General features: G+C 31.8%; 1 protein-coding gene across 9 annotated transcripts in view; it reads left to right on the forward strand.

Annotated features, from left to right (window-relative positions):
- The window catches only part of RBM26 (RNA binding motif protein 26), an 85,649-nt gene extending 66,641 nt beyond the window's left edge, over positions 1-19,008 (forward strand). For 7 of the 9 annotated variants that reach the window (XM_054701489.1, XM_037528839.2, XM_054701487.1 and 4 more), the window contains 2 exons: positions 8,591-8,704; positions 10,352-11,097. In XM_054701489.1, coding sequence (XP_054557464.1) covers positions 8,591-8,704; positions 10,352-10,441 — 204 coding nt within the window. In that variant the 3' untranslated portion in view covers positions 10,442-11,097. Of the gene's footprint in view, positions 1-8,590; positions 8,705-10,351; positions 11,098-15,842 lie in introns of those variants that run through there. The other 2 variants (XM_054701490.1, XM_054701492.1) reach the window with 2 other exon arrangements.
- The last annotated feature ends 7,871 nt before the right edge of the window (positions 19,009-26,879 follow it).

The following is a 26,879-nucleotide window of genomic DNA, read 5'->3' on the forward strand; positions in this document are numbered from 1 at the left end:
AATTAATATAACACCTATATTTCCGATTCATATACAGTGTTGTAAGCCAATGTTATTTTAATAGAAAAATAAAAATAACATTTTTAGCTTTAGGATAAGATGATTATGATTTGACTCTGGTTACTTTATTTTCTATTTTACTGTTTGACAATCACCATGCCTGTGTAATTTTGCATATATCAGCCTTTTCCAAATGTCAGTAGTTTCCAGAACCATTTTCCATGTAAGATAAGGAACATGCCTCATCACTACTTTTAATACATTTTTTTTTCATTATTCATCTGTCAGAGCTTCAGAAATTACTTTTTTTCTAGTGTATGTATGCCTGTTTTTCTTAGTTTCTAATTTGCTGTAAATTTGAATGAACATGAGCATGAAAAAGTAGGCCAAGGGCTGGGTGAAAATAAAGTAACCAGAGTCAAATGGATAAGTACCAAAATGGGACAGGAAAAAGTAACCTCTTCTCACGACTGGCTAGAACATAATTATTTTTACTTTGGATTTTCCATATATTTATAAGAAACCAGGATCCAATTTCAGAATAGGGATAGTTAGGTTCCTGTGTTATAAGAACCAGATGAAGCTCTGTAGTCTCGAATTTATTATATAGCTTTTTATATCTGAGAAAAGATATATTTTATTCACTCATGCCTCAAAGAAGTTATGAGGATTCACAACTCAAAACTTGTGAAAATACATGGAACAGTGTCAGAGCCGCATCAAGTTCTCTTAATGTTAGCTATTAGTAATACTGTGTTTTTATTTTCAGAACAAGAATTGACTTCTAAACCTTAAGTGGAGACAAGATAGAATAAATGATTTTGAAATTCATTTTTTAGACCTGAAGTTAGAATCACAAAATTGTATTCATACAAGATAGTACAATATCAGCAGTTGTAAGTTAATAGAGCTACATAAAAAGTAAATTTTTAGTAAGAACAATATGTGTAAGTGAATTTAGGAGAATTCAAATCCTGTACATAGTAGTTTTCGTGTGTATTTTTACTGATTTACTTAATAGTTATGTACTGCGGTAGCATGGCTACCGGAATTAGTAAATCTAAGTGTGAAGCTTTTGAAAACGTGACCATGCAGCTTAAACTCATTAAAGAAATGGAAGTCTTCCTCTGTAAGTTCTAGAAACTAGATTTTACTTTTTTTTTTTAATTGTGGACCTTTAAGGTAAACATTTTTATGAAAGATCAAGAAAAAGTCAAAACTAGCCAACTGACCATAGAACTGAGGCAAAGAAGGCAGGGGGGAACGGGAGGGATGAACACAAGAGAATGTGGTGATGGTTCATGGGTGATACAGTGGCTGGAGAAATATGGGGACTATAATAACCTAAGAAAAAAATTAATAAAAAAATTTAGTAAAAAAAGTGATTGGCATGTGGTAGCCACTCAATAAAAGTTTATAAATGAATGAATTAAAAAATATAAACATTTTTAGGATGTATTTGTTATATTCATTAATATTAATAAACTTGCTTTTAGCCTTCTGTAGATTTAGTTTTATCATGGTTATTAATGTAAGGTTTCAACTTTAACACTTTGACCTTAGGTCAGTTTTCTCCACACTGTTTTTTACAGAATACTATTTCTTTAAGAGCTCCCTTACAAATTCTTTTTGTTGGGGATAAGTTTGTACAAAGCTACACTTGTATATTTCTTTTAGAGTACAATCTAAATGACTTGAGAAATTAAAAGTAAATAAACCTGTGTAATTTTGCATATATCAGCCTTTTCCAAATGTCAGTAGTTTCCAGAACCATTTTCCATGTAAGATAAGGAACGTGCCTCATCACTACTTTTAATACATTTTTTTTTCATTATTCATCTGTCAGAGCTTCAGAAATTACTTTTTTTCTAGTGTATGTATGCCTGTTTTTCTTAGTTTCTAACTTGCTGTAAATTTGAATGAACATGAGCATGAAAAAGTAGGCCAAGGGCTGGGTGAGCCCATGAATAAAATACTTAAGCTTATTTAAACAGACTTTTTGTATATATTTCATAGCATAAACTTAGAGCGAATTGTAAAATGCACCATCATAGCTTGTCATCAGACTGCAGCAACTAGTCACTTATGGCCAATGTTATCTTGTCTCTATCCCACCCACTGCAACCCTCCTTGATCCTTATTTTGGAGCTACCCAGTCAGCATATCATTTCATCTATAAACATTTCAGTGTGTCTCAGTTTCAGAGCTTTAACAAAAAAATACATTATCACACCTAAAAATGATTAATATTTCCTAAGTATTACCAAATAACCAGTCAGAGTTTGTATATCCTCAGTTATCTTACACATTTTTTACTAAACACTTTGTTTAAGCATCCTGATAAGGCACACATTTTGAGTAACTTTATTTAATAATATTAGTGAGTGAACTCATAGATTGAAACATTTCATGGCTCTTGATTCATTATTCTCAGTTACTGATTTATTATTCTATCTTTGGCAAGTTACTAGAATATATAAATTTTATCCTCTTGACAGGACCCCTAGCAGACTCTGTGATAGTTTCTTTACTTTCTGGTAAGAAAAGATATTCCAGGTTTATCTTATACATTTTCTCTTCCAGACCTGCAATTCACCATTTCTCTAAGGAACTCTGATCCTTTTTACTGAGCAAAGGTATTTAGAGACCACAACCTGAGTGCTCAATACTACTAAGTATATTATTGTCACTAATCCTTTTTGGTGGACAAAGCTAGAAATGAAAGGAAAAAAAAAAAAACACAACAAACATGCGCACATAAGCACATGTATACAGAATATAAATTCAAAGTTTATACTGATATTTCCCATGTAATTTTTGATGATAAGGTTTTTATACATTGAAATAGAGTGAGCTAGGTAGGTAGGTAGATAGAAAAAGGTAAATTCATATTAATTCTATGTATTTTATGGTTTGTACTTAATTTCAAGGGTCTTAATACCTGTCTCCTTTTTTCATGCTGAAAACTCACATTTTTCACAGACACCCATATTATTAGTTACTTGCTTAGTAAGTGTGAGAATAAAAATACCGTCTTACCATCAATAACATAATTGCTGCTTAAAAGGTTTAATATTGTGAGTTTTTTCTTGTCCTTAAGGAATATTTAGGTATATACAACATATACTTAGAATAAAATACGTATCTGGAGCCAGTGAGTCAGTTTTTGTGAATATAAAATCTTAAATTGGGAAGGCATTTTTAGATAAAATCCATCATTTAGTTTGCCTATTTTATCAAGTGGTTATTGCTGTCTTTATATGGCAATTAGAAAATCCCCATTTACCTAAAGAATTGTGAATTATTGCCTTCTTAGTACTTTCTTTGTAATTGAAAAATGTTTTAGTAAAGTAGGGATGGTATAACTACACAAAATCTACTGAACTGACAGCACACATTAATTTGTTGATAATGTATATTGTGTTAGAAGTTGCTGATACAAACATTTGAGTGGTTTTTACTACTTTAAAAATAGCTTTAAATTTTATTTTTAAATTATTTTTTTAATAGACAATGCATGTTCATTATATAAGAACTCCAAAAGTTGTGAAGTAAGAAGTAAAATTATCTTCTCATCCTTATCCATAGTTACCAAGTTCCCTGCCAGAGATTACAAATGTTTTTAGGTGGGTTTTTTTGTTTGTTCATATTTTCAGTCTAAGTCTAAAATCTATAAGAACACATTAGTAACTTTTTTCCCTACCAAATGGTAGCAGTCATGTAGTGTTCTTCACCTTGCCTTTTCCACATGAACAGTCTGTCTTGAAGATTATTTCTTATCAAGAACTGCATTACTCATCATTATTGCATAGGTATTCCATTATATGGAAGTGCAAATGTACTTAACCATAATGATGGACTTCCAATTGTTTTTATTCTTCTGCTGTGTAACGGTGAATAATTCTTGATGCATATTTCTGTGAGTATGTATGAGAATGTGTCTGTGGGATAAGTGTATTTAAATTTTTGATAAATAGTTCTTAAGTTGGCCTCTATACAGGTTATACTGCATTTGCTTGCCCGCAAGAGATGTGTGAAAGTGTCTTTTCTCAACAGTTGCCATAGTGTATATTTTGCAGTGTTTTTTACTGATTTTCCAGAAAACATTTTATGGGTATGTCAGATAGTGAAGTGTTAGACAAATTTATCTTTGTAAAATAGCAACTTATTTCATTTTTAATTCATTTCTATGATTGAAAGTAAACAGTGTTTGTATATTTAAATGCTGTTTATTCCTGTCAGCTCTGTTGTTTTGTTGAGTTGTCTTATTGAGTTTTTTTCCTTAATGAATTATGGGAGCTCTTTTATATATAGAAAATTAGCTCATAAGTCATAAATGTTTTCATGAATTTTCATTTGTGCAGTATTTTACCATTGTAATAGTAATTATCCAGTTAATTTTTTCCATAGTTTGAAAGACTTACCGATCTGAGATTATAAAAATATCCCTTGTTTTTTTCTAATGCCTTAATAGTTTTTTTTTTTTTTTTCATTTTGTTGGTTTCTAGATCATTTGCCTATTTTTAATTCATATGGCACTTCTTTGGTGTGAGAAGTAAAATAGGATGCCTACTTGACTTCACTGAGTAAAACTAGTTCTCCAAACTTAGGTGAAATATCTTTAGTATATAAAGGCATTCCCATGTGTTTTTTTGGGCTGATCCGGACTCGGTTCTCTCTCCATTGATCAGTTTCATTTCATTTGCCTCTTCCTTCCTGTTTTCAAGTAATTTTATATCTTAGGAGTTTGTCAAGGTTGTTGTTTAGATTCCCTCTCATGTGCATTATTATTCATTTTCAGAATGTTCTGTAGATTCTGTTTATTTTTTAATATGTGCTTTAGAATAATCTTCCTGGTTCCAAAATATGCTTAACAATTTGTGGAAAAATTAGCATCTTACTAATACTGAATCTTCCTCTGGAGCTCATCATTGTATTTTAAGTTCTTCAATATTTTTTTAATTCTCTAAGAGTGCTTTAAAGTTTTCTTTATGTAGATACTATATATTGCTTATTAGCTTTTCCCTGATAATTTCACTTAATTACTAATTTAAATGTTACTTTCCCTCATTGTATTATTTCATGATTGTATATGGAAAAACTATTCATATATTTTTATTAAATATGTAACTGCCATTTTACCAAATTACCAATTTTGTTTGCTTGGGTTTTTCAGGTATTCATTCACTCATGTCTCTTAAGTAATCCTTCACCTCTGTTTTCTACATTGTATACACAGTGCTTTCTGTTATTTAATAATACCTTTAGAAAAATGTTAAGTAACATTACTATTTTAAGACACATTATTTTCTTACTCATAAATTGTTACTGTTCTTAGCTTATGAAATAATGAAAAAGATAACTTCTAGTATTTGTAGTATTATGTATGATGCTGACTTTTTAGGTTAAGATAGAATACAAATGATTCCTGTTTTATTAAAAGTAGAGTTTTTAAAAATTTTGATTAAAAATGAATTTGGTCATCGTTTGTGTATTTAAAGAATGAGTTTTTTCCCTCCTTTCATCTATTTATATTGTTTCCTAATGAACTAATCATTCACTTTTGGCATGTCTCATTTTATTTGATAAATTGCTGAAGTCTGTTCTTTTTTAAATTTTTAATTAAATTAACACTTTTTTCTTTCAATTTTCAGAGGTAAGTTTGGTTTGTATATTTTGGGGTGGTAATATTTTCATCGAGTATTGTTGTTCCCTGTTTCACAAAAAATAATTGAAAAGTTTCTATTTTTCTTTGTACATTTTCCTAGGGGTTAAGTCTCAGTGCTGTGACCTGAGTTCCATCCCCAGGCAGGGAACTAACCCACATATGGCACAGCAGACCTCTCCTATCATGCCTGCTATTCTCCTTAGCAGTGTATTTCAGTAAATTTGCCTGTTCTGCCTCCCACTCTGTCTTTGGTGAATCCTCTTACCCCCTCCATTTCTGGCCTACATCCCAAATCTACATGCACACACACAAAAAAATTAAGTTTAATAGAATTCATGTGAAACTCAGGGTCTAATGATTTTTAGATCATGCATCTTTTTAAAATCTTTTCTATGGGAGTGATTTATTTAGGGTTTTTTTAATCCTTTCTAGCTTTTAAAATAACCTTTTCCTCTACATTATCAACTATAACTGTATTGATATGAGAAAATTTAATTTTATCTTACTCTGTAATTTCCCCACTTCCTTTTCTTAATTTGTATATTTTTACATTTAGCCCCACTTTACCTTTATGGACACCTCCATGTTGCTAAAATTGGCATCCTATAGAAGTATATTTGAACATCATGTTTTTATTAAAATTTTACAAATATTTATAAAGTTTGTTTTTTAAAGTACCTTTTAACTAAATGCTTGTTTAACTCCTGAGCAACTGCCACAGTGCATTGTTCTGAAAATCACTAATCTAATCATATTGTTTGATTAGTAATAAGGCAGTGATACTGGAGTTGACTAAAATATTCCAAAGGTCCTAAGAGCAAAATAATGTAGATGACCGAGAATATCCTAAAAAGGATGAGGATTGGTACTGAGTTCATTATGAAATAAAGAATTAAAAAATGTAATACCAGCATAAAATAGATCATAGGACAAAAGTTAATTCAGAAATAAATTATACACAGGATTTTAGTCAATTGGAAAGGGAATGCTTTGTTTAAATCAGGCTATAAAACTTTATTGTTTAGTGTTAGGACAACTGGCTTATGTCTTTATTTTTTACATCAGGATAAATTGAAGTTGGATAAAAGATTTTTCTGTTTTCCAATACAGAAGACTAGTAAAAATAAGAGATTTCTGAAAATAATCTTTGTGTGGAGAGGGCTTTGAAAGACCTGAAACAGTATCCAGGAGCCATAAAAAATAAATATTTCAGTACATGAATATTGAAAAAAAAACTTCATGGCACAAACAAAAACAAAAGAACTCCAACAATCCCCTTCCCAGCCAATACAAACATACATCATAAAATAGGAATATGGTTAACAAAAAGATACTTTTCCAAAACATGACAAAATCCATTTAAGAAATTGGTTTAAATAATGTTAAATACACAGTATATATAGCCATTTAAGAACAATGACAAATCTGTTGTTCTGGATATGGAAAGGATCTATCAAAGTTGGGTTAATATAAAAAGAAAGTTGTAAAAAGAGTGGTCTGAAGTTTTTGGATTTTTAAAAAAGTGAGTCGCAGAATTTTTAAGAACTCGTAAATATTTTGTTACAAATTTCCTGAAAAAATTGCACCTTCTGAGAAAGAATTTATTAAAAATTTCACAGCCAAATACCCAAGAGTTTCTAATGAAGCAAAATTAAATACATACAGGTTTGAAAATCATCGTATAAATAATTTTAAAATTTAAACTCTAAAAAGAGTTGTTGACCCAGTTTATAAATTTTAATTTATGTGGATGTATAGATATCTACAAAATTAACTGAGAAATTTGCTAAGAAATGTCAGTAATGATTTTTGCTTTTTTTAAGGTGGATAAAAACAGTTACATGTGTAGGTATTTTGCATGACACAGTTGTAATTCCTTTACAGTAATATATTTTTAATCATAGTTAAATTTTCAAAATTGCAAGTTGTTTCTGAACTTAAGGTTTTTTTAAGTTATATGACACTGTGATAAGGCCATGGACTTAAAACTCCTGATACATAATTTTAATAGGCACGGACTATTAAATTTATCATAAATTGATATGTGTGGATTTAAAATTTATATCTGGGGACTTTAATATTGCACAACTTATGGTCAGATGTCATTGAACATGTAATTGTTTCTACATTTCATATTATGCTGTACTTTGAAATTGTGCTATAAATCTTTTGTGACTATGAGTTATTCGGTATGTTGCTAACATTGATTTATGTTAGTTCATGTTACATTAATTTGAATGTACTATTTCCAAGCCAGCCACTTAATATTAGCAAGTACTTAGACTTGATTATGTACTGTTTAAGTTTTATCACAATCAGTTCTAAAGCCTTTGTAGGAATTACTTTAGTTTTCAGTAGGAAAGTTGAGCATTTTGTTTTCTTTATGGAGATACTTATATTTTGTAATAGTGGTACATCATATATTTGATGGTATTTGTGGTCTTTTTATATAATTTGAATATATACACATTTATATTTGTTAAGCGTTTCCTTGTTCATAGTTAACTATGTACCCTGTAAATTAACAAGAATTAAAATGCAATAAAATATATTTAGCTTATTGATCCTAATGTAGACTTTGATTCAAAATCTACAGTCAGGTTCTTAAAGTGCTTTGGGGTTGTTGCCTGAATAGCAATTATTGTTGTATTGCAAGTAGGTAGACATAGCTATTATAGTCACTTAGGGCCAGTGTTCAAATAGCTCTACTTATTTTTTTCTTGTTATAGAAAGTAAATACACATAAAAAGCAGATTAGTTTATAATTATAAATAGTAAATAGAGACATAAATAACCACATGCATATGAATAGATGACTATCTTGACTTGTGTTTAGCAAATTTAAGTATTAAGTACTATAACATTTCAATTTTTTCTTCAGAAATAATTAATGCTATATATTCAATATTCTTAATGTTTTAGGCTGCAGTTCATGGAGCTCGTTTCAAAGGGCAGGATCTAAAACTGGCATGGAATAAACCAATAACTAATATTTCAGCTGTTGAAACGGAAGAAGTTGAACCGGATGAAGAGGAAGTATGTTTTTTTTTTTAATTTGTTTTTTTCCCTTACATGCTTTTATATAAAATGTGATTTTATGGCTATAATTTTAACATAAAATTTTTATTCCTGAGGTGTATTCTAGGCAGGGCATATCAGATAAATGCAGACAACTTAAAATTTCTGGATTGAGAACTGTGGATTGCCAAAGCAAAAAGAATATACGAAAATCATATATGTATATATACACACACATATATGTATGTATGTATATATACACACACACATATATTCAGTTTTCATTTACTCTTAGAAGACAATAATTATTCATTAGATTTTTATCCACAGGGAATCTTGTAATATTTTAAGTTTTAGAGTATATATTCTACTCAGTTGCTTTATTAACATTTCAGGTTTCCTTTATTTTAATTCATACCATTTTAGTTACTTAGAATGAATACCTGTTTATATGGTAGAAACTGTGATAGATACAAAATGAATAAGACACGGTCCCTATCAAGGAGCTTATAATCTGGAAAGGGGGTGGTGACAGACACATAAGAAACTAATTATAATAAAAGGTAGAGTGTTAAACTAAATAATAAAGATTTGAACAATATGCTGTGGGACGTCAGAGGAAAGAATGATTATTTCTGTCCAGAAGATTCGTGAAGGAGGTGGTGACAGTGGAGTTGAACCCTAAGTGATATAAAAGCTTATAACCTAGAACTGGGCTCTGAATGTAGATGAGAAAAATCATTTTAGGTAGGGGGTAGTTCTGAAAAGATGTTTTTCTTGAGTAATGCAATTAGTCTGATGACTGAGAGGTGTGGTTATAAAGAATAATAGTGAGAGAGCCCTTTGAAACTAAAAACTTGTTTTTGTTTAATTGTGAAGTAAACTGTGGAAAAACAATTGAGGAAGTTAATAAATGAAGGTAAGGTGTGGGAACTTACCTAGGTTTTTATAATCGCACTTCATTTTGTTTGAAGAGCTTTTAAGGCTGTTACACATATCCGTAGTCAAATGCAAGAATAAAATGTATATTTTGAAACTCATATACATGATTTGTCATTTTATATTTTAGATTATACCTTTGTCCTTCCATGAGTTTGAATTCAATGGGGAGAAAAGCAGGAGAGCTCCTGGTATTAGGTATTTTGAAAAGTTTGGAAAGTAGTCTGAGAAACTTTTATGAAGGGAATGGGGAAAAGAAAGGAATGTTATAAAAGAAAATGTTTTGTTACAGTAGAAGAGAAATACAAATCTTGATAGACTTATACAAGTTATTGATTAATTTAGTGTCCAGGGTTAAAAAAGCTAAGCCATAGAAGATTCATTGATATTTTCTTTTAAAATAATAGGAAAAAAAAGTTTTGAGGTATGTTTTATAAGTATAAAAGATGGCATAATTTAATGAAGAGGCAGGAGAAATGGCATGTACAAAGGTTTTCTCTGATATTTCTTTAGTGCTTGTTTGATACAAGCAATAGGAGATTAAGAGAAACCACTGAGTGGATAAAGGTTGATTTTCTCTATTTCTTGAATGTTCTAGCTATAGAATACCTTTTGTATTCAACTCTGTTGAGAGAAATCAGTATTTTAAAGTGTTACCTTTTTCTTTTTTTTTTTTCTTTTTTTTTTTTTTTTTGGGTAAATTCCTAAATGCATTTTAACCTAAAGTTTCAGGAAGAGTCTTTGGTGGATGACTCATTGCTTCAAGATGATGATGAAGAAGAAGAGGACAATGAATCTCGTTCTTGGAGAAGATGATTTGACTGATCATTGATCTGCATATGCTAGAACTCTACCTGTGTTTCATTAGTATTATCTAATGTACTTTTACATATTTGTAAAAACAATTTTTGGTAAAATGTGATGAAGATGGATTTCACAAATAGACAAAAGAGAAGAAAACTACCTTCTGATCCTGTATTTTGAAAGATTGATGTTTGCGTTTTATTTCAGTAAACAGTTGCTAAAGACATCACACTAGAAACATATGCAATGTTTTTATTACATACTTCTACTGAATATTACAGAATTCTTTGGGTTCTTTGTAATTTAATGAATAGGTCTGAACACTTATGACCAATACTTGTTATAACTTAGAGAATTTTGTTTTACTCCAAATAAGGAATGAATTTGCATTTAAAATCTTAATGAATGTTTTCAAAAATGAATAGATAACATAGTACTCTAACTAAAGTCTCCCAAGTTATGTATTCATAATATTACATAGTAGTATGCTTAGGCTTTACTATGTATTAGCCTTTTGTTGGACTTGTGTATGTATTTTACCATGGGTTTTAATGATAATGGTGTATGACTGCTTTGCATATGAGTCCTTATGCATTCAGATGTTAAAAATAAAGTGGAATGGTCTCTCAAAAAGAAAAGAAAAGAAAAAAAAAAAGCACTGACAAAAAGAAAGTACCAAGACAATGTTCCTTGATTTAAAAAAAGAAAAAAAAAAAAAAGAAAAGAAAAAAATATTAAAATAAATAGACCATTCCAGATGGTGATCTACCCTCCCCCCCAATTATCACAAAAGGAGCTATAATCACTAACTTATTCTTAATAATGATGGTTTCTGGTACCTTTACAATAATGTGCAATCCAATGTTTAAAATTTATTCCACTTCAGTTCGGTTTGATCCTATAAATTTTCAACAATGTCTTAAAATTTAAAAGCAGGCTCTGATTAGTTTGGAACCAGACTTCAAGTAGAGCTAACATTTGGTGAATAAGAAAACATCACATTACATTTTGGATGTATGAAAGAAAACTTGACCATTTGAAGATGTATGAATAAAGAAATGTACTATAGATACTACTTTAGGAAAACACTGTTTGGTAAGTGCTCCAGTCTGATATTTTAAGTGTGCATTTCCTATACTTGTATAAAAATCTTACACATTTGCAACAATATTGAATATTCAATTGTGATTTTTAGTGAATTTCTCTGGCAAATGAACATAATCATTGAAAGTTGACACTGCATTTTCTGTTAAATAAATACATTCTTTGTAGAATGAGGGGGTAGGATATTATATATTCACCTTTTGAAATTCATCATTTTGATTGCAAGTGTTTCTGCCCCTCCTAAGATTGTAGTGATTATATTTAAAGTTACATTAAAAAAAATCACTTCCCATACTGGGATCCTCACAATCACAACTTCACTTCTACCACTGTAGTCTTCTGCTAATGGAGTAACTAGTGGATACTATTCTTCTTTCCTTTTTTCTCCCCACACTCAGGGTTAAAGTTGTATATATATTGTCTTGATGGTAATACTGTTTCATAGGAATGTTTGGCTTGCAGTTGGTGCACGTTTATATTTAATATTTCAAGGTCAGATTTCTTTTGTCAAAGTAGTGACTTGTCTCAAGAACGTCATTATTAGACTTAGATATATAATATATTTTTATGTAGTCTCTTATATGTTGACTATGTGCTATTCTGAATCATTAGGTAAGTTTGTTTTCTTTTCTTTTTAGTAGTCGTGAAAGGTGCCAAATTGGCAGAGGCTCACGTTTCTTCTCTTAACACCAAACAGGTATTATAAAGAAAGTAAATCTTTCAAAGGCCAGTTAAACCTCCATGCTGATTTTTGGCTTTAAAATTTAATTAGTAGAGTTTAGCCTGATGCTCTGAAATTATAAAATTCCCTTATAAATGAAATTGCCTATTTATTTAAATCAATAAATAGCTAATCACTTCCCCTAGTCTCAAAGTCTGTAGTAAACTAAACTAAAAATGCTTTAAAATTTGTCACTTTCAAAGAATCAGAACAAGTATGTTTTGATTTGGTCTTCGTGTATGGGGATTAATTATTAGCAATATTCATTAGATTCACAGTTATTTTTTATCATTAATATAATTTTAATTCTAAATATTGTTCAGTATTTACTTGATTCTAAAAGGTAATGAGTATGTTTATAAATACTAGTACTATATTTGTACTTTTATGTGTTCTCATTTAAAACTGAAGATATCTCTTTGAGGTAGTTGTTAATTCCCATTTTACAGATAAGGAAACTTAGGCTAATAGAGATGAGGTGACTTGGCCAAAGTCACAGTTAATAAGAGGAAGTACTAGATTTAAATGCAGGCATTCTGATTTCATTATCAACTTGTTTAACTCTACATTGCAGCCTCCTTTCTAATTATTGATTGAGCATGAAATTGTGTGGAAAATGTGGTAGTACATGCACAGACTTAGAAAATTTCTTGGTCATTAGCCAGTTCATATCTTTGCCCTCCCCTTTAATACAGCACTTTGTTCATATCTCTGTTATAGTACTTATGTTGTAATATAATTTATCTGGTTTATATGTCTGTCTTCCCCACTAGATTACAAGCTCCTCTAGGAAGGGGACCATGTCTTATTCATCTTTTTAATCTGTAGTGATTGTCACAAAACCTGGCTCATAGTGGGCACTCAGATATTTATTGGATGAATTAGTGAATGAATGCATATTTGAATCTCCAATAATGGAGTGACAATTACCTCCCTTGTTAATTCTTATCAATTTAAAAAAAAATATCAAAGGTCTTAGTCACTGGGACCATTTTACTAAACAATTGATAGATACAGTTAAATATCACATCAGTGGGGTTACAAATGCACATATAGTCTTAGCATGAGGATTTCCATAACACTAATAAGGCCTTAATATTTTGGAATAGTAAGTGTCATGGTCAGTTCCAGGAGTAAAATAGCCTTTTGGATACTATCATTGCATAAGAATAGGACTGCTGAGAGCCACGAATCTAGTCCATCCCACTAATTTTTTATGTCTAAAGAAGACCTAGTGTAGAGTATTGGACAAGGGTTAAGAGATTTAGCTTTTGGTCCCAACTCTGCAACTAGTTCTTTGGACTTAGACAAGTCTTTTACCCAGAACTGTTTCCTTGTCTGTAAAATGAAAGGGGTTGGACTAGATAATCTCTAAAGTCCCTTTCACATCTATAGCTTGCCTGGTGGTACATTAGTGTTTGATATAAAATGTATCTACACCAATTCTCCCTATGTTGTTTGTTTTAGTTTCTATCATTAATGGAGACAACTTAGATTTTGACAGTTCATATAATGGTCATACAGTTCATATAATAGTTTTTGCAGTTTTTTTAATATAGTGTTCTCAGATGCTTTCCTTTTGTGGCACAAATTCCATTGAACCTATATATATTAACTTCTGTACTCACTAGTACTTCTTCCTTTTTACTCTAAACTCAGTGTTTAAAGTTATTTTCTATTACATTATGCTACCAAAAACTTGAAACATTTTTAATTTTTAAAATTATCCTAATAATTTCCTTGCTTTAGTATAGCTGTGGACTGAGTTGGAAGTTAAAAAAGGAGTACAATGTATTGATAGATAGCTACTTCATACAGGAAAAAGTTAGAAAAATTACCTATTACTGGTTTAAAAGATTGATTAGGATTACCTCAAGGGATGGTTGTCATTTTACATATTTTTACTCACTGTTTTCTGTCTCTACTAAAGTAGTGTTGTTTTAAATGCTATTGGGTAATTGTAACATTTTAAAAATTAACTTTAGTATTTAAGATGCCCAAGCATCTAATGGAAACATGTTGCAGGAATTGGGGAGTGTTCCATAGCTCTTGTTTTACTGTAATGTCATCAAATGTAACAGCCATTAGTTTAAAGAAAAAGCTTCATTGTTTTCAGCTGGTTACCTGTAGAAATTATGACTGAGCTTAATTGTAGGAAATTTCTTATTAGAACTGTTTCATGGGACTGTATTTCCAATTTTTCTTGGAATAGGAATCATTGGCTCTAACAGTTACAAAAAGAAAGCAAAAGAAGTTGCTTGTTTAATGTATTGAAATTTCAATGGTTATTTTAGAGTGTTATTCAATCTATCAATCTCTATTTTCTTTTTTTCTCCTTACATATACTGTGAACTAACTATAGAAAATTAGTTCTTATAGAATTTATGTAAATATTGGTAAGCATTTTTTATTCACTTAGAAAAGTAAGTCTATTAGTCTTTTATAGCAAAAATATCCTGTGCATGAGATTCTGGCTAATTGTTAGTTCACTTTTTGGTATTTCTCAGTGTTTTTCTTGTTCTTCTAAAACCTTATAAATTAAAAATGGAAATTTAGGATTAAGTCATCAGAGTACAATATTTGTAAGGCAGAAAGAAAATTTCCTTTTCCCAGATCTCAGGAACTACCTTGTTCTTACTAACTTCTTGAACTGGCTAGTTGCTCTAAGGTATGTATACATGCTCTTAGAGAAGAGTAGTTTCTTATTTTTCTTTTTTCTCACTGATTGGTATATACCTATCAGAGGTCTATATGTATAATTTTCCAAAATAGTTATTTGAAAGTCCTAGGAGAGAGAGAAATCTTGGTGAATATGAATAACATTAATTTCTGATGAAAACATTATATTCTTTTAGTAAAAAAAAAAATTCCTAATAACTTTTTTGCACTTTATCAGTATTGTGTACTCACTACTTAATGTAATTGAAAGAATCTTTTATTTGAATTTTTTGGTGTCAACTTTATATATTTGCTGCTTCCTAAATCTGTCCTCGCTCCCTCATTTCTTTATTTTATCCTATCACTCATCTTCCCATCATATAAACAGTCTCATTTTGATACATTCCTTATTTTTGTTGTTGATCATTGTACTTAGTATAGAGTTTGTCATATCGCATGATTAAAGAATGAAACAATTATCATATGGAGTTCAAAGAAATTAGATATACCTTGCAATTACTATGAAGTCTTTTGGGGAACTTAAGAAGATTATTCTCATTTTTATATAACAGATCTTGGAATTTGTTCATGATTTCTTAAAGTTACCTTTGCACACCTGTATCAAAAAATTACCATATGGGCAGTTACTACATTTCCTAACAAAAAATTTTAGGTCATAGCCGTGTTGTTATGCTGTAATTTTTACGTTAAAAGTTTTAAGGAAACGTGATGTAGAGAGGTCTTTTAAATTATTTAACCAAAGCTGATTATTTGTATGATTTGTCTGCAACTTTGATTTTAATTACTTTCTCAAATAGAAGCTTTTAAATATTTAGAAAAATTGGAGGTTAGTTATATTGTAATTCAATTCAAATTTTAGATTTATTTACAATTTCAGAAGTATTTTTTAATAATCTTCTCTTTTTCCAGCAGAGAGAGATCATCATTGCCTGAATTTAGCTTTGTGACTACAAAAGCAAGACCTGTTCCTGTCTGGAGACGACTGTTATAAATATCATCCTGTCATTTTATGTTTGCCCTTTATCAATTTGAATATATGTTTACATGTACTATAATTAGCGTTTTGTCTTTACAGTTCTCTAAGGGTACATCTGAGTCCAGAAATATATCTGAGTGTGTGCTTTGTCTGACTTTATTCTTAAATGTTTTTCCCCTTTATAGCCATTTATTTTTAAAACACCATAAGAAGGAGAAAGATCTCTTGGTTTCCTAATATGAGATAAATTCATTTTCAGCCTATTTGAGAATTGTGTCCAGGAAATCTATAAAGCCATGATGCTGCGTTCATTAACATGAATTTAGAATGAAGCAAATGATTAAAGAATTAAGCATGGGTTTAGTTTTAATTTTTCTGTTTTAGGATACCTATCTGGGGTTAGGATAAAATAATTTTGAACAGATGATAAAATACTTTTCTACACACGATTATAACTTGCCTTTTCTTCTAAATATATTTACTGAAGTAGTTACCAAGACCACTTACCCAAATATTATTTTTTAATTCTTAGTTCTTCAAAACCATAATACAAAGTGATCTGTAGATTATAAGATCTTGAGAAATATTTATTAAATGTCTAATTTATACAGTTTTTCCATATTGTCCTCACTCGCAATCAAGACTTCAAGGACAATCTTAAAAGCAAGGGGAAATAGTGTTGTGTGTTTAACATTGTTATAGACTATAGTTTTCCTGTCTTAAAAGGTGTGTATCTACATTATTTATTTAGGAGCCATGTGGCTTAGAATTATTTATAAAGAGTATGATTGAGTATTATCCTAAAGATTCATCCAAAATGTTATTTTTTTATAAGGAGCACCCAAAAAAAAAAATAAAAAAGATCCACGAATGTTAAGTATTCCTTCACAGAATCTCATGAGTTTTCTGTGAAAGTAGAAGTTATACTTGGTAAAGTCTATTAGAGAAGTCCAAATTACGCTTCTGTTCACCCTTGTGATTTTTTTTGGGGGGTGGTGGTGTTTGTGTTGGGGGGGGCCCATACATACTCATACTCATTACTTTTGCACAAAGTAGGCTATTTTGCAAACAATTTTTTCCTGAGTACACGTTGTCTTTGTCTTTATGAAAAATAAAAAGAATAAATACATCAGTCATAATGTAAATTATCTGTTTTGATCCACATTAGTTAGCGATAGCGTGGTGGTTATGCTTGGCTTAAAGGTACAGTACACATTTTGTAAGTTCTGATATAATTATGGCTTAAATTAGACTTTCGTTATAGTTCACACTTGCAAACTAGCAGTTAGCCACAGCGAGTTCATAGATATTTCCCAGATTATTTCAGTATTTTTTCTTTTGAGAAAAGATTCTCTGCCCATGTAACAGTGGTTTACCTATTAGGTTACAAACCCAGAGAACATTTCCTAAAGAGACCATACTTACCGTTAATAATTTAATTGGGTAATGGATATGAATCACATACTACCACCCCTTACCTTTATATGTCTTTATAGTGTCATCTTCCTTTTTTTTTCCCTTGCTTTTAAATTAAAAACAAAGCTGAATATGCTATTGGGAATCAGAAGTCAAGATGATTTGGTTTCATTAAGATCATTGCACTTTGTGAAAATTGCTGTGAGATCTGGTAGGTGAGTTACTTAAATTCCCTGATGTTGATAATTAAAGATAACATATTTTCATTATTACATTTTCCTGAATAGGATTCTCATGGAGCTATGTGTAGATAATTGTACAGAATCACTTTTGTGTAACTGAATGAAGCAGTTTACCTCTGCATGATTGCATTATGGAAGCATTTTATATATCTTTATATTTTTCAATATATTTAGATTTTACAATATTTGCTGCACTAGTCATGCTGTATTTGTTTTTTTTTTAAATAGTTTATAAATATCCTCAAAAATACAGATCAACTGAATATTTTTGGTCTTGTTTACAAGATAAATAATACTTTAAAGTGATGCAGCCCCTCAAGTGTCTTAGGAAAAAGTCATTGGTGCTATAAAACCTTTCAATATCATTTTTGAAGCTGTTATCTAGACTTTGCTAGGCTTTAATCTATGATTGCTTGTGACTTAGTCTATGTAGCAGTTTAATTATAAAAGTGGTCTGTGGTGAGTCAGGTAAAGATCCCAGCCCCTTAGAAAAATCCTGTAATTTAATGATATAAATCAGAATAACTATACATATTTATGCCCAGCTTCCTAAAAAGAAAATATTTTCTTCAGTTTGTCATTTGCTCTTTTGATAAGAGGAATGGTGTTTATCTGGCTAAATTAAAAAATGATGCAGTCAGCATGGCTTAGTTTTCCCATATTTCAAATGGAGAACTTTTCTAGTCCTAAAATATGGTGTAATCTATTCTGCTTTCAAGTCTCACCTGTCTTTTACTCAACAGGAGGGCAGGGTAATTAAGATACTTACAGACCATTTGATGAACTGTAAAGAGATGTATTATTTACATTGTACACATTTTGTGTTGATGTGTAGATTTCTACATCTACAAGACTTCATTCCAGCACCTTAGTGAATGTTCTCAAGGTACAATTTTTAGGTATCAACAAAGCATTCATAGAGGTTTACTTTTGATTCCTGAACCTGCTTGGGGTGTGATAATGCTTGAGAACATGTTGTCTGGCACAAGATTTCCCTTAAATGTTTTAGTTTAACTCAGTTTTTGTGGATTTTTGAACCTAAAAACACCAAAGGAGTCTTTTCTTGTCTGGAAGCTGGATTGTTCCAGTTTTTAATACCTGTGCCCATAAAATATCCCATTTCACGAATGTGTGTTGGCATGGGAAAAAAACTTCCCTGCTCTTTGAGTGGAGCGAAAGTAATTGGTTAAGCTGTAGCAGCTTTTTTGTTTGTTTGTTTGTTTATTTCTAAAAGTGATAAAACTTGAACTGAAAAAGGTAAAACTTGAACTAGAAAACTCTTGTATGCCTAGAATGTTTATAGTATTACATGTTTATGGGGTTGTCAACATTTTTATTTATAGTTGAATTATGTTGTTTTCTTTGTTAAATATCCATAATGTTTATTATTTTTATATTTTGAAAATTTTTAAATAAAATAGTCTTACTAAAAAAACAGTTGTTAACTCTTTAAGATTGTCCTGCACCTTGCATTAATTATATTAATGTAGACTACAAAGAAAAATTTGTAGCCTGCAGGCATTGCACAATTGAGAATTTTGAAAATATTTATATAAAGAAATGTCTCCATGTTCCCTTTCTCCTATTTCACTCCCCAGCTTAACTCCCTGACACTTTCAGTTGTTCTTAGTAACCTCTGGTACCTATGTGGCTTTTGTGTTACTGGCCTAGTGACACCTTTACCAAATTCTCCGTATCCTTTTCCCTAATCCCTGCCTCATTACTGCTGGGGATTTTCTCGTTATTCCATTTAGGGGCTAAATAGTTTCTCATTATCGTGATTGGTAAGTGTGAAAATAATATGACTTCAAAGAAGTACATGATTCAGAATGATTCTGAAGAGAAAATGTATATAAAGTGCTTACACTGTCAACTTCCAAAGTCACTGAAGGTTTTTAGAACCTCCCTTCACATTTTCATTTTTTTTAAGATTTATTTATTCATTTACACAAGATCCGGGGTACAGGCCAGATGCGCGGGAGGGTGAGAAGATTCACCAGAGACAGAGTTGGGAACAGAACAGGCAGACTGACGAAATACACTGCTGAGGGGAGCGGTGGGCAAGACAGGAGAGGCCTGCCGCACCATGTGGGACCCTCGCCTGCCGGCCGGCGCTGCAAAAACTGCAGACAGCTTTACAGCCTGGTGCTCAACTGCCTGCACCACCAGGGGAGGCCCCATATTTTCAGTTTTTATCAGAACATTTCTTCTGCTCTGCTTTACCCTGCATGCTTTTCCAGCATTCAGCATATTCATTTCATATTGAATTTTACTGAATATAATGCAGTATTTTGCTTTTTATTGCAACTACATCTTCTATATCATGGGTTAAATAAGTGGTAGTAACTTCCACTTATCACTGCTTGTGTGAGAAAATACATTCTCATCACAAAAGTGTGAAAGTCTTGATTGAAATCTAAAGGAATCTGGTGCAATAGAAGACTGGATTGAAATAGAAGGCATTGGATAATAATAACATGCTTGCTAAAGTTATAAAATATACACACACACTAGCAGCATCTGCAGAATATTTGCAGATTGAGCATGTTCTTACATTCACTTAACCTGAAAAGCGTCTGCATAAAGTATGAATGTTGTCCAAAAAAGACAACCCTTTTAAAAATTCCTTTTCTAGAGTCACATGTAGCTGATGCTATTGTAGAAAAATTTAAAGAGGCACAAAGGATAATAGAAAACTTGTTATCTGGAAATAGTCACCAGACATGTAAAAACGGCTTTCTGTTATATATACTGTTTTGTATTTTCATTTATGATACCAGGTTTATACCATTTTTAAGAACTCCATTTGCAGAGGAATCATAATATGTTGCTGCAATAGTGACTTCCTGGTAATTTCTACAATGTATATAAAATAGCCTTTTGTATACCATAGCAAATTTTTTCCTGGAGCTACAGATTTTTTTTTTTTTTTTATGATTTTGTTACAGCATTTTATAAATATTCAAGAGCTTACAGTCTCATTACTGTAAGTCTATTGAAAGGCAGGACAGGTAATCAGGATAGAATAAAGGACAAGATGGGACCAGAACTTGCATTTTCTAAAGCAATGCCCAAAATACAAGGTGGTACCAAATCATTTATAGCAACAACAAACTCGTGTTTTAATCTCAACTCTTCAAACTGCTCTTCTAGAATTTGTTTTCCTCATGAAGTTCATGAACATTTGTTACTATAACATAATGAATAAAATTGAAAAGAAAATTCAGTAGAAGTGGGAAGATAATGATCACCATATGTTTTCCTTTTATGCCATAAACAGAAGTGGGCATTTCCCCCATTTTATTGGGAAGAATAAAGTTTCTTGTAATCCATGAACATTTTGTGAGCTAACAGTCATGTTACTATCTAATATGCAATATGGTCTGACAATTCCAGTGTTTGAGGGTTTGCAGTGTTATTTGCAGATTTTTTTTTGGGGGGGGGCGTTTTATACTCTTAATGTTATGTATATCGAAGTATACAAGAAAACATGGTATTCAAAGCTATGAGAATAATTTTGACTATCTAAAATAGAATGAAGTACTTGAGGTTTTTGAATTTAGGATGTTCATCTTATTTCAAAGATGATAAGAGTACAAGCTTTTCACATTCTTTAGACATTTTAAATGTTACTTATCTCAAGATCCCATTTAAATAAATTTCAGTGTCTAGAAATACAAGTGACGTTCATAAAGCTAAGGATATTACCAACCTAATTTAAAAAAAATAAAAATAAGGGGCCTCCCTGGTGGCGCAGGGGTTGAGCACAGCGCTGTGAAGCTGTCCACAGCCTCTGTGGTGCAAGTTCCATGCCCGACCCAGGAGCTACCTACATGCTGTAGCAGACCTCTCTTGACTCACCCGCTGCTCCCTTCAGCCATGTATTTCAGTCAATCTGCCTGTTCTTTTCCCCACTCTGGTGAATCCTCTCACCTCCCACACCTCTGGCCTGTACCCCTTGTATGTGTAAATAAATCTTAAAAAAAAAAATCAACTTAGAAAAAAAAGTAATATGTATGATTTAAGACTTGTATTTTATATTAGAAGTCAAAATACTTAAAAATAGATGTTATTTCAATTTTGGCATGAGAAATGAATAGCTGTCAAATTTGTACTAAGTTTAGTGCAATATTTGTTTAGTTCCTTTTGTGGCAAGCAGGTTATAATCCAATTTTACTTGTTTTTCATATCAAGTTATTTGAAGTTAACACAAGGAATGATAGGGAAGAGTTCTGGCACTTAGCATTTGTTATGTCTGAATGAAGGAAGGATTTCAATAAAACCAAACAGCTAACTTGACAAAAATATTCTTTTGAGTATTAATCTGATTATTAGTCTTAACAACCCTTACATGTATTTATAATACCAAAGTGGATGGAAACTACATGCATTAAAATGTAATAGAATCCCAATCAGCCATTCTTTGGTTAAACTAAAGGGGTAGAATTTTAAAGTTTTGTTTTGTAAAGATCACCAGTGAAAAAGAATCCCATATTGGGTGTGCTCACAAAAAAGAGTCATCTAAAATGCCATGGAAGGGAAGAAGAGGCTGAACCGTTTATTCCTGCATTTGTGGAACTTCTCATTGAAAATGGCCTGGAAGCAAGTAGTACTTGTTTTTGCCTCCCCATCCCCTGCCCCCCCACTAATAAGCTTTAATAAGCACCAAAAGACAAAAACTTAATAGAAAAGCATGTCATTTAAGAGGATGTCTTGCTTTTTCATCTTTTTTGTTTTGACATGGATGGTTAAGAACCTTGAGTTTGGTTTCTTTTTTTTATTGAGGTGACTCTGATTTACAACATTGTATGTGATTTAGGAATATAGGATCACACTTTTCAGCAGTCTATTAATCATACCACACCCACCACCAAGACACCCAAAGTCCTCCAACATAGTCCATTGTGCCCCTTCCCCACTTTGCTTTTACCCCGTTTTCCCTTTAGATCCTCAATTCTACAGTCAAATTTCTAGGGTTTTGTAAATGGTTAAGTTTTATCTGACCCTTTGTATTGTTGCTCTGTAGTCCAAATATAAGTGGCACCATCAGGTACTGTCTTCCTCTTTCTAACTCATTTTGCTTAGCATAATCCCCTCCAGTTCCATCCATGTTGTCATAAATGGCAAGAGTTTACCTTTTTCATAGGTGAATAGAATTCCGTTGTGTATATTTACTAAATCTTCCTGATCCACTCACCTCTCTGGGCTCTTAATTTGTTTCCATAGCTTAGCTATTGTGAGTAGTGTTGCATTCCTCAGGTAATGAAGTGAAGTGGAATTGTAGAATCAGTGGAATTGACAGGTCATATGGTAGATCTACTTAATATTTTGGAAAATCTCCATACTGTTGTGTAGGGTCAGGACCAGTCTACATTCCCACCAACAGCATGAGTGTTCCTATTTTTCCACATCCTCACCAACACTTGTCTTTGGTCTTGTTTAGAGCCACCCTCAGAGGTGTGAGGTAGTGGTCTTGTTTATATGAGCCACTCTCAGAGGTGTGAGTATCTTTCTGGTTTTGATTTGCATTTTTCTGATAAGTGAAGAGGATTTTTTCATGTGTCTGTTGGCCATCTCTATATCTGAAGAAGTGTCTAGCACCTCTCCCGTTTTTTGATTGGGTTGTTTGAATTCTTTTTTATTGATTTTTTGGGAAATTTTGGATATGAGTCCTTTGTCATATATGGTGAGCACATCTACTCGTGTGTTGCTCATAAGGAAGCATTCAAGCTAAGGGTGATGATAGCAACCTGAATGAATTCCAAGGTTTCCTTAAGAATTCCCTTTTATCTGCCACAAGAGCACCTCAGCACAATTTACATTATCACATAAAGCCATAAGATCATTCAATCCTAAGGTTCAGATTCAGTGTCCCAAGATTTTTGTGTGCTGCACCATATAACCTGTGATTACTTTTGGCCAGTTGGACCTGGGATTTTTCCAAGTAGGTACACTTGGGGCATACATGTGTATAATCCTAAAGTATGTTAAAATACCCCTCGACATTCTTCAACCCTAACAAAGGGCTTTAACCAGAGCAACTGTATAACAATTCTACATAGGTTTTTATTTGATTAAGGATATTGAAGAGCCATGTTCTGTCTACATTTGTATCTTCCACATTGTGTTATATTCAACTGTTTTTATATGCTCATCTGACTCCCATTTCAACTTTGTTGTTTTTAAAAACTGAAGGATGTATATAGTCCTATAACTATTAAGGAAATTAATTCATAATTAAAAACTTCCTTCCTAAAAGGAATCTCCATGCCCAGATGTTTTAACTGGTGAATTCTAAACATTTCGGGATGAATTAACGCCAATTCTACAGAATCTTCCAGATAATAGAAGTGGAGGAAATACTTCATTTTTTGATGTTAGCATTATCTTGATGCCAAAACCAGACAGAGAAGTACAAAAGTGAACCATAGACCAATATCCCTCATTAATATTTTTAATATATTTTTAACATTTTTCATTTTTGCACAATGTATGGTGCATTTTCATCTTGATTATATTCCCCAATACAATTCCCACCCCCCCTTATTTTGACCCTAATCCCTCCCCCCACCCCATAGTGTGTCTCTGGTTTATAGTTGGTTGTTGATTGTGATTTTTACTTTATTATAGTTAGTCTTTTTCCTGGTCCCTTTTTTAGTTTTTCTAAATTCCTGCTATGAGTGACACCATCCGGTATTTTTCTTCTTTCTGGCTTATTTCACTGAGCATGATCCCTTCCAGCTCCATCCATGTTGCTGCAAAATGCACGAGTTTATCTTTTTAGATTGCTGAGTAATATTCCATTGTGTATATGTACCACCTCTTTTTGATCCAGTCATTTATTTGTGGGCATTTGGGTTGTTTCCATAGCTTAGCTATTGTAAATAGTGCTGCTGTAAACATAGGGGTGCAGGTGCCCTTTTCAATTAATGAATACCTAGAAGTGGAATTGCTCAACCTGCTGAAGATGGAGCTTCCTTCCATATGATCCCTCACTAATAATTATGGAAAAATTCTTAGCAAAATATTAGCAAGTAAACAGCAATATGTCAAAGATGAAATGGGGTTTATTCCAGAGATGCAGAGCTGTTTCAATATTTAAAAACCAATAGCCACCATAACAGGCTAAGGGGGTGGGGGAGGCCTTTGACGGATGAGGAGCATTTACTAAGTCAAACTCAACATCCATTCACGATTTAAAAATGAGAAAAACAGGGATCGGTTTACTTCCTCAACTTGATTAAAAGCAACTACAAAAAGCCTACAGCTAATGTTATACTTAATGGTGAATAACTGAATTCTTCCTCAGATCAGAAACAAAGATGATGGCCTCTTTTGTGATTCAGCATCATGCTGGAAGTTCTAGCAAAATGCAGTAAAACTTGAAAATAAATCAAATACAGATTGGAAAGGAAGAAAACTTGCCCCTATTTGTAGATAATGTCTATATACAAAATCCTATATATAAGATAAGTGAACTCAGTAAGGGTTTAGGATGAAAGATAAACATACAAAAATAAGTTGAATATTAGTATTGAACACTTGTAGACTGAAAAATATATTGCCAACTATAATAGTACATAGAAAAGATGGCATATTTTTATGTAATCTAAAAATATGCATGATTTGTATGCTGAAACTGTAAGATACCATTTAGAGAAATCAAAGCAGATCCAAATAAATGGAGAAACATACTGCTATTCATGGATTGGAAGACACAACATACTATAAATGTTAATTTACTATGTGACACATAGTAAATGTGTCAGTTCTCCCCAAATTGACATACAAGTTTAGCAATACTTAAAAAAAAAATCCCACAAGATTTTTTGTAGCTATAAGATTATCCTAAAGTTTATATGAACAGGAAAGAAGACTAGTGTTACTAAAATAATTTTGAAAGAGAGAGAAGCAGGAGGAATTAATTTACTCAATTTCAAGACACTTTATGCTGCTGTAATCAAGTCTATTCTTGATGGATGAGTCTTGGTGGAATCTGTGGAACAGAATAAGGAATTCAGACACACACGAATGTGCCTAAATGATTTTTAACAAGGTGTAAAAAGCAATTGAATGTTAGACATTTTGAATTTGGGCATTGACTTTGAAAGTATTTCAATTGAAGAAATATAGCCTTTTCAACAAATAAACCTGGAACAATTGAACAGCCATTGGAAACACAATAAAGCAACCTAATTCTCACACTTTACAATTAACTCAACATGGAACTTAAATGTAAGATTATACAACTTTTAGAGAAAAAAAAAAACATGACAAAATCTGGGCTCTATGTATAAGTATAGAGTTCTGAGACTTAACACCAACCATAGAAGCATAAATTGGGCTTCATCAAAACTTACAACCTGGCCTTTGAAAGGAGCTGTTACAAGGATGAGAAGATCAACTACAGAGTTGGAGAAAATATTTGCAAACCACATATCTAGAAAGTTAGCATAGATATTTGCAATATATAACTCCAAGTGCAATGGTAAATAAGTGATCCAATTGGAATATAGATGATACTCAGATGAGATGTAAGCACATGAAAAGATACTCAGTTATCTTTTGTCATTAGGGAAAAGGAAATTAAAACCACAATGAGGTATCAGTAAATACATATTAGAATTGCCAAAATAAAACTAGTGGCACTGCTAATCTGACAAGGATGCAGAGAAACTGGATCAACTTATACTTTGCTGGTGGGAATGTGAAATTGTATAGCCACACTGGAAAACAGGGAATTTCTTAAAGAGAGAAATGTGCAACTACCATATGAATCAACAGTTATACTCCTGGGCATTTTAATTTTCAGTGGGTGAATGGTTAAATTGGTACATCCATGAAATACCATGCAACTGTAAAATAGAAACTATTGATACATTTCACAACCTGGATGAATCTTCAGAGATTACACTGAATAGAAAATGCCCACCCTAAGAAGCTAATCCGTAATTCACTTCTATAACATTTTTGAAATCACAACATTAAAGAGATAGGAACAGGACTTGTGGAGATGGTGGGGATGAAGGGAGTGGGTGTGATTGTAAAAGGACAGCATAAGGGAAACATGGTGAGGAAAATAAAGGCAAGGTGTTGTTTCTTGGCTGCATTGATGTCAGTATGCTGGTTGTGATATTGTAAAATGATTTTGCAAAGTAGCACCATTGGGGGAAATCTGGTAAATGGCATATAGGGTTTTATTCACCTTTTACAACTGCATATAAATTTAAAATTATTTTGTTTAAAAAAGTAAAGTCAAAGTAACATTTAACAAGTTCCATCTTGGGGTACAATCTGGGGAAATATGTTGGA

Source organism: Talpa occidentalis, unplaced genomic scaffold, assembly GCF_014898055.3.
Source record: "Talpa occidentalis isolate TD23 unplaced genomic scaffold, MPIMG_talOcc4v2.1 talOcc4.5, whole genome shotgun sequence".
Classification (NCBI taxonomy): Eukaryota; Metazoa; Chordata; class Mammalia; order Eulipotyphla; family Talpidae; genus Talpa; species Talpa occidentalis.